This window comes from Pomacea canaliculata, linkage group LG8 (assembly GCF_003073045.1).
Source record: "Pomacea canaliculata isolate SZHN2017 linkage group LG8, ASM307304v1, whole genome shotgun sequence".
NCBI lineage: Eukaryota > Metazoa > Mollusca > Gastropoda > Architaenioglossa > Ampullariidae > Pomacea > Pomacea canaliculata.
Window position 1 is genome coordinate 26573801 of NC_037597.1, and position 18086 is coordinate 26591886.

Consider the following 18086-nt stretch of genomic DNA (forward strand, 5'->3'; position numbering starts at 1 on the left):
GCCTGCAGCAGGCTGCCTGGCTAGACCGCAGACCACAGATAACTATGGAATGAAGAAAGATACCCACCATGCAGAAACCAGTAGCCAGCAAGTTTAATGCAGACATGCTTTTAACAACCTCCTTCCCCCTCCTGCAACATTCTCCCATGAAAGACGCGTGCAGGAAGATGCGGGATTTAGCAAGCGACAAATAAGTATGTCTGGCGACATCACAAAGCAAGCTCCACAACAGATCGAGCGTACTCCCAATCTAGTTCATCCAGGGTGCAAATAGCAGCAACCGATCGTTGTCGGCGTCAGCTTCCTCGCGTGCATCTTCGTCGAAGTCGTCGTCGTTGTCGAAGTCCGGAACGTCGTGCTGGTAGTAATCAGGGTCGGCGACAGAAGGAAACCTCTCATCGTACAGGTTCTCGTTGTAGTCGTAGAATTCATCGTCTTCGTAGTAGTATTCTTCTCCGAATAGATCTCTGTACATCGTGCCCTCCATCAGGGTCAGGAGGTCGTCTTGCATGTCTTCCAAGAGAACCAGCAGCTCTTCAAAGGTTACAGAGGCTGAAATGACCACAAGATGTACATGCAAAATGGCTCAGAATAATCTAAGGACGTATGGGCGCACGCGCACGAGGCTAACACACACATCTACCTCTCTCTCTCTCACACACACACATGCACGCTCTCTCATTAACACATTTTTTTTTACTGTCAATTGAATGGGAAACCGAAAACCTGGTCAGATGTGGAGTAATCTGCTTATGTGCGAGCTCTCATGACGGCCTCTTTTGTTTTAATGTTATAGTGGCAGGGAACACGGCACGCATAAGCAAACACACAGGACAGGTACAGGCTTGGCGGTGGGGAATAGTTACTGGCCAGGTACTAACGCCGTGACCGAATTAAGGAGAGCGGGAAGGGGTCGACTAGTGACAGGATGGAAGTGCGGGGATGTTGTGGAGAGAAGTCGAGAAGTGGGCAGGACAGAACGTGAGGAGACAGAGCAGAGGTGGGAGCTACGATTCATCGAGAGCGCGAGTGTGTGGTGTGGAGGTTTCACCTTAGCCAGAACCATCGACTGGCTTTAAAGTAAAAGGGCTTGGAACCCACTTCTTTACTGAAATCATGTCTGCCCACACTCCTGCCCAAACCTTGGTTCCTCACCACACTCCCGCATTTAATCCTCCCTCCCACAAAGACAGACACATACGGACAACGGACGTTCTCCCTCTGTATTGCTAAACAGAGGAACTCTCTTCCACATCGCATTCACCACTCGGACTACAAGGCTACATTCACACGCTCACTGAAAACATATTTGTACACAAAGTACTATCCCTGAATTACTATTCTTAACTCTGGCAATACTGTCATGCTAACCATCATGTAACGACTCCATCTTACACTGTTTATAGTATCTACATCCCTTCATACCTTCATCCATTGCTTGTACCACATCTTTATATTGTTCAGCGTGTCTATACGTACCTCACTGTCTACTGGCTGTTATCTTGTACCTCATCTTATGTTGTTCATGCAGTGTCTATTCATACCTCACTGTCTACTGGGTGTTATCTTTCATTTATCATTATTGGTCTGAGCACAGAGTGCGATCTATCTTGGTCGTGATGCTGCGCGTTAAACCTTCCCATTATTATTAATATCCAACTTCTTGTTCGTGCATTTGTTGGGTGAGCAGAACGCAGCAAGCCCACCTCGTGCATGGGGATGTAACTGCGTGCAGTGCGGGGGCATCACAAGAGCGAGTTACTCCGCATGTTCGGGGGCTCAGATCAAAGTCCACTGCATCCAGTCCGCTGAGATTTTGCACAAGGATCCACAAACCAGCGCAAAATGGGGGGCCTGGCTGAAAGGGTCATTCAAAGAATCGTCGTGCTCATGCTTGGCAGTTTCATCGGTTTACTGGCGCTGTGTAAAATTGTCATCGACTGTGTGAAAGTTGGTCCCAGCAAAGTGTTTAGCCAGCAGAAGAGAAACAAGCCACCTGCATGTTTAGAGGATTCCAGCCTTGGAACTCACGGTTACGCCCATTTAGAAGTGAGGAATTTTGTTTCTCTTTTGTTATTACTGAATGATAATTAATATTTGTCCTAGTTAAAATTTAAATAACTGATGCCAGTCTTTCTGGCTGATTCGACCATTTATCGAGTCGTAACATTTACAATCTTGATGTAATTTCGCAAAGCCAGCTCCATGGGGTGGCGAGCAGGAGAGATTGACTAGCCCGTGACTATAGCGCCAGCATATGGTGGGATGATACCTCGGGAGATGGAGATAATCCGTAGTTTTCACGGTGCATTCGCTAGAATTGCATATCTTTTCTGTTATTATTATTATAAATATTATTCGGAAGCTGTTGCGCTATTTACAGTACTACAACACTACGTCATTTATTACCGCGCTGTGTTATGTCTGTAAAGGCCCGCATTCTATAGTGTCGTCGCTGACATTCGTTGTTTTATGTAAAGAAAAACTAAACTTTACAAACACAATACAGATTAGTCACGTGATATACATAATAGCACAATTGCCATAATACCTAATAGGACAGTTGCCTGTGTATTAGTGAGATAAAAAAAACTACATTGCTTGGTTACAAATAGCAGAGCAATTGGTATGGCACTGGCGGAGGGCTCATGGCAACAAAACGGGCCTGTTTAGTACACCACAATGTAACAGGGTTCCCAGGTCCTTGCAAGGTCCTTTTAAGTCCTTTTATATTGAATTTTCGCCAAAAGGCCTTTTAAGTCCTTTTATTTGCCATGCGGTCCTTTCAAATTCTCACACAGGTCCTTACATTTTCTCTGTGACCCTTTTAAGTCCTTTTATCGATAAAATATTACAACAAATTTATTTCCGGAGTAGACTTTGGCGCAAAATACCGACGATTTTTCGCTGCATTGCTATTTTAATCACATGACTACCCAGTCTCGCTCGCGGCGGGAACGTCCGTTTCGCCTTTCGCGAGTTCACTCTCGTCGTGTCGACCACATTTCTTTGTCTGCTTAACAATTGAAAGATGCCGGGAAGTGCTCTCTTTCAGGAGAAGTGGCTAAAGGAAGACAAGTATAAAGATTGGTTAATAAAAGACTCGAGCAATAAACATTTGGCACGATGTGCTGCCTGCAAAATAATCTCTGAATCTTTCATCAATGGGCGAAAGTGTTCTGAAACAGCACATGGTTACCGAAAAGACACCAAAGGCAAATAAAAGTATTTTCTGAAGATGCGCGCTTTTGGTAACTGATTACTTTCGTCATCGAGAACATCCACAGCCCGCTCAAAATCAGACGGCACCGACCAGCTCTGCAAGTTGTCCAGTAAGTTGACAATTATTTATCTTTAGCGATTCATTATTAACGATGTGGGTACTTAGAAAAACACATTAAATTAAAGCGTGCATAACATTTTGCGGTTTTTTTCCACTCTTTATTAAGCCTATCGTCTAATTTACGGTGAAGCCAATAGCTTAAAGATCAGTTAAATAGCAAAGAATTATTTAAATTAAAAAGTTGAGATTTTCATTTTCTCATGATTCGAACTACAAATAGAGTTTTATACAATCACGAATCTTACTACAGCTTTGCTGCAGAAAATTGATCTGAATTTTTGGCATCTGATCAGGAAAGATTAAAAGAAAGTATAATTAATAATGTATGCTTATTATCCTATTTTACCAGCAAATACATTATTTTTTGGATTTTTAAAATCAAACATTTAACATTAAAGCTAAATCAGTTAGCTGAAATAACTTTCATTTTCAACTATGCTGCCATCTTTATACTTTAACTTAGTTTAGTATTATTTATATTATCATGTCATTAATTTATTGCTTTTTGAAACCTGTCTTTTATTCAGACAGAACATAATGTTTACAGACATAATGGTAACTTAAATGTTTTCTTGAATAGGTTTCGTGATGAGCAATGAACGATTGAAGGCAGAGATCCTGTGGACTCTCAAGATTGTGGAATCACACTACAGTTTCAGATCTGCTGAAAAGTCTGCTGAACTGTTTCGACTTATGTTCCCAGACAGCCAAGTAGCTGCAGAATTTAAGTGCGGTCAAACAAAAGCCAGTTATCTAACTTCATTTGGCTTGCTCCTCACTTTTCGAAATTGCTTCTGACTGTGTAAATTCGTCGCCTGAGTATGTTCTTTTGTTTGATGAATCTTCTAACCATAAGACTCAAACTAAAAGCTGGATTTCCATGTTCGTTACTGAGTGACAATGCTGTAAGACTCATTACCTGACCTCGGAATTTTTGGTCATTCCGCGGCCATAGACCTTCAACAAAAGTTCAGTAAGGTAATTAGCGAATCAAACTTCAAGCAAGCTAATTTACTTCAAATTTCTATGGATGGACCTTCTGTAAAACCTAAACCTTCTTGAGAAAAATTAATAACGACAATGATTAAATCACAATGTTGGTTTGTTAAATGTGGCAGCTGTGGACTCCATGTTATGCACAATGCATTTAGGCGTGGGTGCGAGGCTTCTCAATGGGAGCTTGAGTCATTTCTTACATTCTGCTTATATCTTGTTCAGAGACAGCCCAGCCAGAAGAGAAGATTATATAAAAGTAACTGGTTCCACATCTTTTCCAGCCAAGTTCTGTGCTCACCGATGGCTTGAAAACAATTCTGTTGCTGAAAAAGCAATTGTTATGCTTCCATACTTGGAAAATTTGTCAAAGCTGCAATGGAGAAAAAATAACATTGCCAAAGAACAAATCTTTGATATTGTAAAAGCTGGAGTCTTATCTACCCCTTTGCTTTCATGTCGTCTGGCTTTCTTTAGTTTAATTGCCAGTATACTTGAACCTTTTTGAGAAAATACCAAGCTGATCAGCCTCTTCTTCCTTTCCTTTGTTTAGACTTACATGACATTATGAAAAATCTGATGCACAAATTTATCAAGTCAAATGTACTTAATAAATGTGAAACTGCCCCTCCAACTTGTGCAGGTTGATATATGCAACAGTTCTAACCATGTCAATCTGAGCATGATCGAACTTGGCTTCAGGGTTGATAGACTACTGGCTGCTAGCAAGAAACAGTCATCAGTAAACGATGAACTCTCATGGCCTTCAGAGCTGAATGCAGAGATTTTTTGAAAAGCAGTTGTTCTAAAATTGCAGGATAAATCTCCACTGAAGTACACCCTAGTGAGAAACATAACTTTCTTAACCAAAGACCATGGGGAAAAAGACAAATCATACAAAAAATGAAAAAGGTTTTGTTGTATTGCCAAGGTGTGAAAAGGTTTGATGATGTGACTTGTGACAAGGTATTGTCAGAGTTCCGTAATTTTCTTGACAGTTCTGCAGGTGAGTGTGGTAGTAAGCTTTTGACCCTATGACACAAAGACTGGATAGTTGGTTTTATGATGCCCTTGCTGGAAAGCAGAGTTTCAGGTGTTGTGGTCTGTTGTCAGACAGTTACTCCTACTCTCTCATGGTCAAGCTACAGTGGAAAGAGGATTTTCTTCAACAAAGAAACAGTAGCTGACAATCTTAGTCAGACTGCACTAAAAGCACGCAGAGTAATTCTTGATCATATTCACAGTGTGGAGGGGTGGAAAATGTTGAGATCTCCAAACCACTGATGATATCCCTTCTAGTCCTATGGCAGGTATGAACGTTTACCTCTCTGAGCAGAAGCAGCAGAAGGAAACAGAGAGAAAAGCAGGTCCACAGAAAGAGATTAGGAGATGAGCTGGTAATACTCACAAAAAGGCTAAAGACCACCAGTGCCGAAGAACGACACCTGCTGGAACTGGCTGACAGACATAGTTTTCCAGGCTGAAGAGCAAAAAAGTTTTTCACTTATTGAAAGATCTAACAACATGCGTTTGTTAGCCAAAGACAAGAAGAAGGGAGATAACAAAGATTCAGTCAGACATTGATAGATTACAGAGAAATTAAAAGGTGTTGAATTGTGACATTCAGAATTAATGTTTATTTCAGTTTAAATAGCCTGCACAATTCTGTAACATGTATGCTATGGAACATGTTAAAAAACCAGAACTATTTAAGGAAATTAGGTTGTGTAAGAAATTGTATTGTTTAGTATTGGTAAAGCTGTAGGGTGACAAAGAATTGAATTTCATCAATGAAACTTTTGCTTATAGTAGATGGATTCTTTGTCATTTTGTAATCTTAATCTTATGTGTATTTATATCATCTGCTGTTTATGTATATGTTTGCATGTGTTACATGTATGTGTAATAAGAATGCTTAAATAATATCTCAAGGTTAAAATAAATGGGCTTGTAATGCTTGACAGTTTTCAACTCATTCCCATCTTTGGTTTAGCATTAGGATCACACTCTTTTCATTCCTCATCTGATCCTCCATCCTTGGCATTCCTCTGTATCACAAAGAAAATGTTTGGTCTACACATCTGTACAACACTAGTTGCCCTTCCGTATTCGCAAAAAAACGCTCTTTTTTTCAAAAAAGTCTTTAGAAACTTACTCTTTCTTGAACTTTGATCTTCTAGTACTACTGTTGCATAGCTCTATTTCTCTCTCTCTCCCATTAGAGTGTGTGTGCGAGAGAGAGACACGTGAACTGACTTTTGTTACACCAAAAGAATGGCTTTCAGGTTTTGCAATTATTATTACTTTAGTTTCTAGAAAACTTGGAACATTAATGGTGTATGTTATCAGCGCGCTAAGGACACTTTTTAAGTTATCTAATCTAAATATGGCAGACAGGCATCAAAATTAACTCTTTGATTATTTATTACTAGAAATACATGTATTTGAGAACATAGAGAAGACCACAGATTCATAAATAATACATCTTTCCACCACACAAGAGAAAAACTTAAGCATTGATGACTGTCCACTTAGGTCCTTTCGAATGCATGAAAGTCCTTTTAAGGTCCTTTTTTGCACCATCCCATGTATTGATATTTTGTATCCCTGGGAACCTGTGTAAGCAAAGCACAACCACACTTTAGGAAGGAATGGGTATCATTTAATACAATATTATTTCTATTATAATACAAACAACTAAAATATCCCTGTCAGTTCATTAAAGACCATTAAGGGCACACAACTCCCCTCTACTTAGTTTCCCTCCCCTATTTTCTTTGGGGTACTTTTAAGTCAGCAGCTACAGTATACAATCTGTAAATATACCTCTCGACCTCTGGTGTGAACAAGAAGTCACACATGCTTCAGACAATACATTTTTTGTATAGTAAAGCATAAACAGACCAGTTATTGAGATTAGCATCTATGTTTTATGGTGCAAAAATGACCAGTTGATTTGTTCCTTAATTGTTTATCTCAGTCATTACACTTCCTCACAATTATTCATTGCTAACATGCATTTTCTACTCTATAGGACTATAACTGAGGTTTGTCATAAACTAATGGAAATGTATGAATTTTTAAAATACATTTCTGTGCTGATCATTACTGAAACTTTATTTTCTCTTTTTTTAAAAACAGTTTATTGTGTTTATTTGTCCCCTCTCATTTTTGCAGCTTAATCAATGCATGTTTTTGGCACCCACGTTTGCTCAACACATTTTCGCATTATGTTTTGTAGGATATCCGTATGCATTATGTGAGCAATGGAAGTGAAGATAAACCACTAATGCTGCTGGTTCATGGCTTCCCAGAGTTCTGGTACTCTTGGCGCTATCAGCTGAAAGAGTTCAAGGACCGTTACAGGTTAACTTTGACTTAAAATTGTTTTATATATATATACATTGTTTTGCTGCCAAGGAACATAGATGTCTGGGAGTACTCACCCTAAACATTCATGAGACCAGATCCAAGAGAATCTCTTGCAAAGCAAGGAATGAAAGACGGCTTTTTCACATGAATGGTTGTTTGTTATTTTACTTGAATGTATTTTGATATGGCTATAAGTTCTTTAGGAGGAACTGATCCCTAAAATGCAAGCACTCTTTTCTTCTTTTGTGTTGGGGAGATAAGATGCTTTGAACATGAGCACTGTCACTTAAGCAAAGGTAACCTCATTGCAATGTCACAAATTAAGTTTACTATTGTGAAAACAGCTTATTTACATGTTCTTGAAGCTCAAGCACTAGCTGTGGCCTTTATTGACATCAAGAGTTAGAAGTTAGGTCAATGCATGTGGACTTTTCACACAATTTTAAAAGCCACAAATTATTTTTGTTACAGGTTAATGATAGGGATACCTTACTGAAACTGTGTGCAGATTAGAACTACATTTCATATTTAACTTCGCCAACGTTTATAGGAGAGATATAATTTGGTAAGGTGATTTGGAAAGAGAAGTCTGCCATAAAATTTTAAAAATAGATAATTTTACTTTAAACTTAAAGGCTGAATGACTGTCCAGAGGGAAAGAATGGATTCAATATGGCAGAGGCAGTTGAGGGTACTTGTTGGGCCAGGTGGAAGCAACTACCAAAGAATGATCACTCGGATAGCTAGCACTGTGTGCTTCTCCCTTCCCTCCCTTGGGTTGAACCATTCTTTCCCATCTTAGTTTGGGCTTTAAGTGTGATTTAGACTGAGAATAATTTTTAATGATTGTGTGCATGTGTGTGAGAGGGCGGGAGAATCTGTGAATACTTTTTGCATGCAGGTTTGCATTTACACGTGCATGCATTAGTCAGAACAACTTTAAGATTTACTTCGCCCATCTACATTCTTCAGAACATTGTATTGCAACCAATAAATAATGGGACTAAACTAAAAGGCCATGGAATTGCTAGCTAGGTCAAATGGCTGTCTTTAAGATAAAAACAATAACACTAATTAAACAGATTGTGCTCATTCAGGGTTGTTGCAGTTGACCTAAGGGGCTACAATGAAACTGATAAACCAGCAGGAAAATCCAACTATAAAACAGCAAAGCTTGTTGCAGACATAAAACAGCTGATAACTGCTTTAGGTGAGACTGCAAGGAAGAGCTTCCTTTTCTGCCAATGTTTGTTACATATTGAGTGCTGTAATGAAATCTGAAGTGTTCTCATCATTTAAAAGAATTTGTTTTAAACTTTATTTAGAGGCTACATGTAAATATGTATACACTGTAGCCTTTGTGGAACATGTATCAATTTACATTTAGTGATTACATGTTATATTGATCATTCTCGTGTAATATATAGGGTTAATAAAAATATGTCGATTTGTGTGGTGTTTTTCTCCACCGTTAAAAGTGTGCTCAAAGCACTTTACTAAAGCGAAAAAAAAATGGAGGCTGGTCTCAAAAACAGTTGTAGAATATCTGAAAAATAGCCGAATTCTTGAAGTAAGATCATCAGGTTACTTTTACAATTACTGAGAAATAGCCAGATTCTGTTCAAGAATTTTTAGTTGAAAGCCACTCAAATTGTGTTACATGACTTATCGAGGTCCGACTGTATCAGATATGGTAGCAGTATATAGGTATAAGTCATGTGAAGAATGCTGGGCAACTTCAATAGTGTCAGCTTTTACAAAACATAAACATGCGTTAGATTGCTTCACTTTGTGCAGGTTACAGTGATTGTGTCCTCGTTGGACATGACTGGGGAGGAGTTGTCTGTTGGATGTTCGCTGAAACCTTTCCAGACCTTGTGAACCACCTCATCATTCTCAACTGTCCCAATTTCAAAGTTTTCCAGAAGCACCTTCGGTCAAGCCTGAAACAGGCTAAAATGTCCTGGTAGGTGCTGAAGCACTTTGTAACATTTAAGTGAATTAGATATTATAAAGACTGTTTTGCACGAATTATCTACAAGTACACTGTCAGTCATAAATCATGTTTATGTTTGAAGGTTTGGAGAAAATGCCTAGAGGAGATCAGTAAACAATAAGTCCATCATTTCCTCAATCTGTAGGCATGAATCTAACTGGAGGTTTGTTTTTCAGGTACATCTATTTCTTCCAGCTTCCCTTTTTGCCAGAACTCATGTTTAGGCTTCAAGATTATGCCATTCTTGATCAACTTTTTCGTGGCAAGCACAGCGGGGTTCGTTCTGACAGAATGTCAGATGAAGATATTGAAGCATACAAGTACACCTTCAGTCGTAAGTCATGTTCATATTTTCATATTCAGCCCTACTAAAACAACCACTGCACTGATCGATCATCTATGCTAGAACAGTACTTCAGAAATATAAATGATAATATACTGCAGCCCTGTTCATAGACTTTGCAAACGACTTTGTTCATTAAAAAAAATACAATTTTACAAGCTTCATAGTTGATCTATCCAACTTCTCAAATTCTTTCTGTAGAACCGAACACAAAGAGTCATAATTAAAGACAAAATGTTGAATCTCATTGAAGTGAAATTTGCTGTTCCACAAGGCTAATTCTGCAGTCGGTTCCTCCATGTTTTTAGGTTTGTTTAACCCCTTCGCTACTTATGATCGAACTGCAAAAGTAGATATAGCATGTAAGCGACAATAAATGAGAATGTCAGCGGGAAAAGGGTTAACCGTGACACGGAGTACTTAGTGAACACTGTTCAGTCATAGAATATTCGACGGGAACGAAGTTAGAAAAGTACTCAACCACGGAATGTGAAAGAAGAAGACTTGCCCGAGTCACGACATTCAAATCTCCCCGAGTTGAGATTACAAAGTAGAGCAGGGTAGGGGCCATCGACGCTGGATTAAACACGCTACTTACTCTTGATGGAGTAACCCCTCCTAGACGAGGGTTTTTTCCCTGCATGGGCTAATCAGTTGGAGACCTTCTGAAGGAGGAAAATTCACCTCCCCAAACCATTCCTCAATCGCCTCTGTAATTGTTGCTTCTGATGACGATAATCACAAATACCCTGTTGAAAGCGATCATTTCATTCTGTGGGCATCCACATTGACTACTGAAAAATTACTGCATTCTTGTTGGTCATGATTGACATACAAGTACTCGTCTTCCTCCGAAAGCTTTTGTTGTTTGTTTGTTTTTAACATAGGCAGTGGTCTGACCGGGCCGATTAACTTTTATCGTGCTGGCTTTGGAGGAGAGAGAAGACCACCCGACCAGTCCGGATCACGATCTAAAGGGATCAGCGTGCCTACCCTGCTGCTATGGGTACAGAGGATGCAGCGTTGGATAACAGACTTGCAGAAATGTCCCGTGAATGCTGCACAGGCAAGGTGGTGTTAAAGTACATCGAGGATGCCAGCCACTGGCTGCAGATGGACAGACCAGATCTTGTCAACAAATACATGCGAGAGTTTCTGGCTGAGTCGGAGAAATAAAAGACTGCCAGATTTTTTAATTTTTTTTTTTAGTATCCTACCCATGTTTTCTTTTTTGCATATATCTTATTCTGAGTTATGGATTGAGACTGACACCAAATGTATTCATTTCCAGCACCTCTTTTGATTTGCCTTTCTAGGTCTTTGAAATTTTTCACTATTTTAAAATTTTGTAATAGTCATTGTCAATTGGGGAGATGAATGGCGTCTTCAGATCTTACCTTGTGATGCACAGCATTGTCACTAGTGGGGTTTAATTATTGCTACCTCACTTGGTGTTTGTAGTGAAAGAACAGTTGTGATGGCGTGATCTCTTGTGGAAAAGAGTTTGAGTGGTAAAAAAGATTTTCAAACATTTGGAAACAAAAAAAAAAACAACAAAAAACCAAAAAAAAAAAAACAACAAACAAAAAGGAAACCAGATCAACAGGTGGTGTCAAGAGACAAAAGAAATGTCCAGGGAAATTTCAAGTGGTATCCTCCCCATTGTGTTTACTCTGCCTGGTTTTACGACTGTTGTTGCACTAATATAAAATATCAAATGTCTGCTTTTGTATTGTCCTGGCTAGATTATTGCAACTCTTGTGTTCCTAACTGCCTATTGGACAAGTTGCAAAGGTCTGATAATAATGCTGCTCATAATGTTTTCCGTGAACTGCACTCTTCCGTGAGCTTATTTTCTCTGGCACAGTATTTCTTTTCTCTGCATGTGGCATCTGTTTACCATGATACATTATACCTTTAGTTGCTGGTTCAACGTAAAACACTAGTTCGTATAATGCCTTGCCATCACAGACTGTGACACAAATCATACCTTTGCGTTCTGTTTCAGAAACAATTAAAAAAATATGAACATGCGTGAGGTTTTTTTTTAATAAACATTGAGAATACCACACAATTTTATTTTCATTAGCTTAATTTGAAGAGAAACAATTTTTCTGAAAACCTTCACAGTCTAGAAAGACTATTTTTAGTTTCTGTGAAGTAATCAGTACGTTCGGGAGGATTTTCAAGACAATATTTTCTGCCTGTTGCAAAAAAAAAAAAATAATTCTTGTTGTAATTTAACAAGCCCCATTAACATCTCGAAACCTTAACATTTATAAAGATGATATTAAATAATGTTCCCGACTTCAAGAAGAAAAGGGTCGAAGGGAAGGGGGTTGTCGAACATTTCATGTTTATTTAACTGTTTGTGAGGGCAACAGGAGGCAAAAGATAAAAGACATCCTGAAAACAGAGGACTGGAGACGAAAAACAGCCTGCAGCAGCCTGCCTGGCTAGACCGCAGACCACAGATAACTATAGAATGAAGAAAGATACCCACCATGTAGAAGCCAGTAGCCAGCAAGTTTCATGCCGACATGCTTTTTAACAAAACCTTTCCCTCTCCCCCTCCCCCTACCCAACATTCTCCCATGAAAGACGCTTGCAGGAAGATGCGGGATTTAGCAAGCGACAAATAAGTATGTCTGGCGACATCACAAAGCAAGCTCCACAACAGATCGAGCGTACTCCCAATCTAGTGCATCCAGGGTGCAAATAGCAGCAACCGATCGTTGTCGGCGTCAGCTTCCTCGCGTGCACCTTCGTCGAAGTCGTCGTCGTTGTCGAAGTCCGGAACGTCGTGCTGGTAGTAATCAGGGTCGGCGACAGAAGGAAAGCTCTCATCGTACAGGTTCTCGTTGTAGTCGTAGAATTCATCGTCTTCGTAGTAATATTCTTCTTCGAAGAGATCTCTGTACATCATGTCCTCCATCAGGGTCAGGAGGTCGTCTTGCATGTCTTCCAGGTCGTCCTGCATGTCGTCCAAGAGGACCAGCAGCTCTTCGAAAGTTGCAGAGGCTGAAATGACCACAAGATGTACATGCAAAATGGCTCAGAATAATGTAAGGACGCGTGGGCGCACGCGCACGAGGCTAACACACACTCACATCAACCTCTCTCTCTCACACACACACACATGCACGCTCTCTCATTAACACAAACGTTTTCTGTTTTGTTTTTAACCGTCAATTGAATGGGACACCGAAAACCTGGTCAGATGTGGAGTGATCTGTTTATGTGTGAGCTCTCATGACGGCCGCTTTTTCTTTAATGTTACAGTGGCAGGGAACACGGCACGCATAAGCAAACACACAGGACACTGGTAAAAACATGGCGGTGGGGAATAGTTACTGGCCGGGTACTAACCCCGTGACCGAATTAAGGAGAGCGGGAAGGGGTCGACTAGTGACAGGATGGAAGTGCGGGGATGTTTTGGAGAGAAGTCGTGCGAAGAGGGCAGGAGGGCTTGGAACCCATGAGAGTGTTCTGTTTGTTCTTGTGGTGAGATCGGAGAAAGTAACACACTCTTCTCCAAAACCTTTAACTCGAAAGTTTCTTAAGCGCTCTATCAGTACGGCTATTCACCTGCTCCTTTCGTTCGAACGTGCTGAGGTTAAAGTTAAAGCTAAATAGGACGGGTGCTATATGGCCTGATAGTTTAACTATTAACTAAAGCAACTGCTTTCGGAACAGTTTGAATTTTCTATGCTCGCCCGCTCTGCCTTTGACTGGAAACCCCCTCCCCACCCAGCTTTGATGACAGATGGCGGGAAAGGAGACGGTTATAATCTCTGCCTTCAACATGCCCAGACTCAATGAACCATTCTGTTAGTATACTAAGCTATAAGACCTATTCCCCGTCTAACTACAAGAAAAACATGGAATACAATAGTGACGTACGCCGGGCGGCCTCCCAGATGATGGCGATGAGACACTGGCCTCTCGGCAGCTCCGACCTGCTGGTGAAGGCCCCGTAGAACTCCTTGTCCAAAGGTTCCATCCCCCCATTCTCTCCTGTCACATTAGGATGAGCGAGGCGCCGCAACACTTCAGCCATCTTCTCCCGCAAAACGGCATCTTCATCGAAGTCTTCATCGTCGATGTCGCCGTCGCCGGCAGCGATACTTTCGTTGTCGTCGTTGTTGTATTCATTGAGGTTAGAGGATCGTACTCCCGCTGAAGATGACTGTGTAATGTTAGGAACCAGACCTACGATCTCTAGGAGAGTCTTGGGCACCAACATGGGGTCGCCAAAAGCAGTCGTTTGATTTGAATTACCGTCTGCAACAGAAACAGCCGTTGTATTGGAATGTACACAAACTGATTTTATTTTTTTTCAATGCTAAAGAAAAAAGCCATTTAATGAAAAATATGCCGCGAAAAAAAAGCCGTTTAATTTAGATTATCTACTGAAAGAAATAAAGAGAGAGAGAGAGAATCAGGGAGATGGGTAGAAGGTGTGTACAGAATATTTTCAAAAATAGTTCCATGTTACGCGATGTTGCTCAGGTGCTCATTGTGTACAGCTGTTGTTTTGATTTTGCGATTATTGACTGCCTAAAGAAAACAGATTTTTCATAATAGAAGGAGAGTTATTTTATGGCTTTCCAGTCACCTATAGGGTCAAAGATTTTGAGATTAGCTATCTCACCACGTGATTACTATTCTATGAGAGTGCACAGAAATATGTATAAACTCAAAAGCTGATGAAGTCAGTGGCCAGTAGAAGCTCAGAGGATTCTTGAATATCTTCAATGAAACAACAGACGAGGAATTTACCAGATATTTACCAAATTTAAATGAACATGTCTGGAACTTCTCAAAAGTGCAACCAAAAAGTTTGCTCCGAATTAACCAGCAAAAGTATGAAGTACAAGGCAGAAAGAGCTTTCTTCTTTAGTAATTTATTATATTTATTTACCTGGGCCATTTGTTCTGTTTTCGTTGCTCGGAGCATCCTGTGACAAGAAACAGAAACATATATATATATGAAATAACTTCTGTGGCTGAATACAAATGTCAAAATGCCTTCTCTACCTATGACATTTTATATGGCCCGCGGGCCGTAAGTTTGGGCATCCCTGATATAGATTATGCAGCCACTATTCAGATTTTAACTTTTTTGTACTCCTATGTTCCCATTCAACTGCGACTGTCGGTATCTATCTATTGAAACCTCCAGGTGCATCATCGGTTAATGACTGACGAAGTCTAGTGTCTGAAAGTGTTCGTTACAGACTTTCCTATATTTTATCATGCAGTGCTGTAAAACTGCCATTTTACCAGAGCCTACAGGAATGAGAGGTTTCACAATCCGTCCTCAAAGAAGTACCGAGGAGTTAGAGCTTTGCACCATATTACAGTTAAAAAAAAAAAGTTGGTCCTGTAAACAGGTGCTTATACGCACTGGAAAGAAGAGATTGCCAGAAACGAGATTTGAACCAAAACATCTGATTCCCACAGATGCGCCCGACCGTTCTCTTTTGTTTGCAAATAAACCAAATCGCTGATGAAACAACCGAAAAATGAACGAATGAAGTAAACTAAAACATGTTTTAACTCTTCGATCATTACTTTGATGTTATAGTCGAACCTTGGGCACAAGGTTGTCTTATAGTAGTAGTAACAGCGAGCAACAACTTTTTAGCATCAATTATTAAATAAATTAGAGCCCATACCTCAGGAAGTGTCACAAGACTCGTTTGTCCCAGGCAGCACGGCACCAACATCAACAGAGTCGCCCATGACGGGGTGCGGAGGAAGATTCTGGAGCTAGTCATGACCACAGTGCAGTCGTGCGATGTGCTTGGTGTGGTGTGATCATCTGAATGATGTCTTCAACGTATCGCCGATCAAATCACGCCGGCTGCTAACCGATGACTAAATCTCATTATTAAAATAAACTTGACCTGCTGCTGTTAGGAGATCCGTAATCAATATAAGATGTCGAACCTGTCAGGTGACGGTGTGTAGTGCAGTCTGTTACTTGGACGTACTTGATCACTTGGTCCACAGAACGAGTGAGAGAGAGAGATGGGGGGAAGGAGGGTTAATAGTGGTTAATGAAAGTCTGCAACTGAACAGGTCTAGTAGGCTACAAGGTAAGGCTGGACCGTGTTGAAGGCGCTGAAAAATAATCTAGGAACAGGACCCGAACATAGGTGCCAGAGGAGTCTAAGTGTTGCAGGACAACATCTAAAAGAGCGAGAGTGGCATCAGACACCCTCTCCCTTCCCTACGTGGCTTGCAAGCAAACTGCACAGGATCCAGACTATCAGCCACAGTGGAAGTTAACAAACTTCCCACAACCCTTTCTGAACACTTGGCCACAACAGACGTGAAAAACACAGGTCGAAAAAGTTTCAAGTCTGTAACATTCAGCTTGTTGGGCACTGGCATTGTTGATGTGCGCCATAAGCGGGGGACAAGGAGAGTCAAGAGAAAGCTGGAAAAGTCTGGTAATGACACCATCTGACTGGGTGTTCCCACTACACTACATAATGAAGTCCGAATTAATGTCATGCATATTATTTGTTAGCAGCATTGATCGAAACTGGTGCTTATCTTGATTATTGAGACATCTGGACAGATAATTAATACTGGCGTTGTTTCGTCGATAACACATGCTACTCATTTTGGTTCTTTAATTACAAGGTCGATAATAGAGCCAAAACAATAACATGGTCTACTATTTGTTTTTGACTGTCGTGTGCATTCAAGGTAAATATGGTAAGGGGTTCCATCGTCTAGCTGCTGCAAGTGGCTCATCATACCTCGGGGTACGGCACGCTGAAGGCAGAAGAAGACAGATTAAGGTGGGGATAGACAAGCAACGAACGAACAATTTTATTTATTGCTTAGGATATCGCCCCATATCGCAAGTGGGTGGTAGTTACGCCTGAAGTTATTTGCAAAGCACGTAATAAAGTATACATAATATAGCCTTAAACTTGCAGTTATTTGCTGAGAAGACGCCTTCAAAATATAAAGGGCTGACTAACGAACATAAACGGGTTTTTATAAAATTTTAAAGGTACTGTATCAGCATCTTCTTCCTGAACTCCTGCAAGAAGCACTGTACAAACGTGTTAGACATGAACCATGTTGTGAATACTGTGATGAAAATCGTAACCTTTATTAGAACAAGAGAGTTCAACCACCGATAGTTCATATCATTGGTGGAGGACGTTGAAGCCGATCACAAAGATGCTCCCTACCACACAGATGTCCAGTGGCTAAGCTTTGAAAAATCCATTTTCTTGTTGACGTCATGTTCCATTTGAACAAAATATGAACCTGCAATGTAAAAACATCCTTGTTCACAAATTATATTTTGCCATGGTCGCGTTTGAACGGAAACTTTGATTTCTTTTCAACCCAAGTGAAGGAAAGAAAATATAAATACTTTCTTACCCTGAACTTGTTGACAGTGTCTGCAAGGCAAGAAAATACAGCAAAACGTTGAGTGACCTGCAAGATGAGTTTTTTGAGGTGATTCGGGGATTTCAGAAAAATGGAAAGTTGAACATACTGTCTAATCCGTTTACCATGAAATTTGAAAGTGCACCAGATAGCCTGCAACTTGAGCTGACCGATTTACAGTGCAACACAAATGTTGAAGGATTCTTTTAATCCAGAAAACGTTGTCCAGTTCTTCAAATTGCTCAGTAACGACACGTTTCCGAACTTTAAAGAATTTGCCAAGGGAATAGTGGCGATGTTGCATCAACGTATGTGTGCGAATAAACTTTTTCGACCATGAAGCAGAGTAAGTCCGATCTGCTTTCGCGGATGAGGGACGAGCATTTGACCGCAGTTCTGCGAACTGTCACATCGGAAACGCGGCCAGATTTTGAAAGACTTCAAACAGCTTCACTTTTCAAATTAAATTCGATGTGAACACCATTATGTACGCATTTTGTAATTCCAGTTTCACTAGGTCTGTTGTGTAGTCACGATGTGGAATTTTGATAAGTTACCGATCCGCCGCATAGTTTAGAATTTTTGAGACCGGCACATAAAAAGAAAACTTTGCC

At 40.4% G+C, this 18086-nt stretch overlaps 2 protein-coding genes across 2 annotated transcripts; one reads left to right on the forward strand and one right to left on the reverse strand.

Moving 5' to 3' along the window:
- Positions 1–1752: 1752 nt before the first annotated feature.
- LOC112570977 (epoxide hydrolase 4-like) lies at positions 1753–12080 on the forward strand. The gene is made up of 6 exons (XM_025249738.1): positions 1753–2049; positions 7578–7702; positions 8806–8918; positions 9506–9674; positions 9881–10038; positions 10935–12080. Exons 1-6 carry the CDS (start codon positions 1846–1848, stop codon positions 11126–11128), a joined length of 963 nt encoding a protein of 320 aa, XP_025105523.1. The 5' UTR covers positions 1753–1845; the 3' UTR covers positions 11129–12080.
- Positions 12079–18073, reverse strand: LOC112570978. Its single transcript, XM_025249739.1, has 4 exons — positions 15729–18073; positions 14972–15008; positions 13951–14331; positions 12079–13068 (listed from the first exon to the last, which is right to left on the reverse strand). Exons 1-4 carry the CDS (start codon positions 15828–15830, stop codon positions 12746–12748), a joined length of 843 nt encoding a protein of 280 aa, XP_025105524.1. The 5' UTR covers positions 15831–18073; the 3' UTR covers positions 12079–12745.
- Positions 18074–18086: the final 13 nt, after the last annotated feature.

Bases quoted from the DNA above. Each gene is read 5' to 3' on its own strand.
- LOC112570977 (XM_025249738.1), top strand. From the start codon at position 1,846: ATGGGGGGCCTGGCTGAAAGGGTCATTCAAAGAATCGTCGTGCTCATG. The intron at 8,919-9,505 runs GTGAGACTGCAA...CACTTTGTGCAG, and splicing joins ACAGCTGATAACTGCTTTAG to GTTACAGTGATTGTGTCCTC. The intron at 9,675-9,880 runs GTAGGTGCTGAA...TTTGTTTTTCAG, and splicing joins AAACAGGCTAAAATGTCCTG to GTACATCTATTTCTTCCAGC.
- LOC112570978 (XM_025249739.1), bottom strand. From the start codon at position 15,830: ATGACTAGCTCCAGAATCTTCCTCCGCACCCCGTCATGGGCGACTCTG. The intron at 14,332-14,971 runs GTAAATAAATAT...TTTCTGTTGCAG, and splicing joins AAACAGAACAAATGGCCCAG to ACGGTAATTCAAATCAAACG. The intron at 13,069-13,950 runs GTACGTCACTAT...TGGTCATTTCAG, and splicing joins CATCTGGGAGGCCGCCCGGC to CCTCTGCAACTTTCGAAGAG.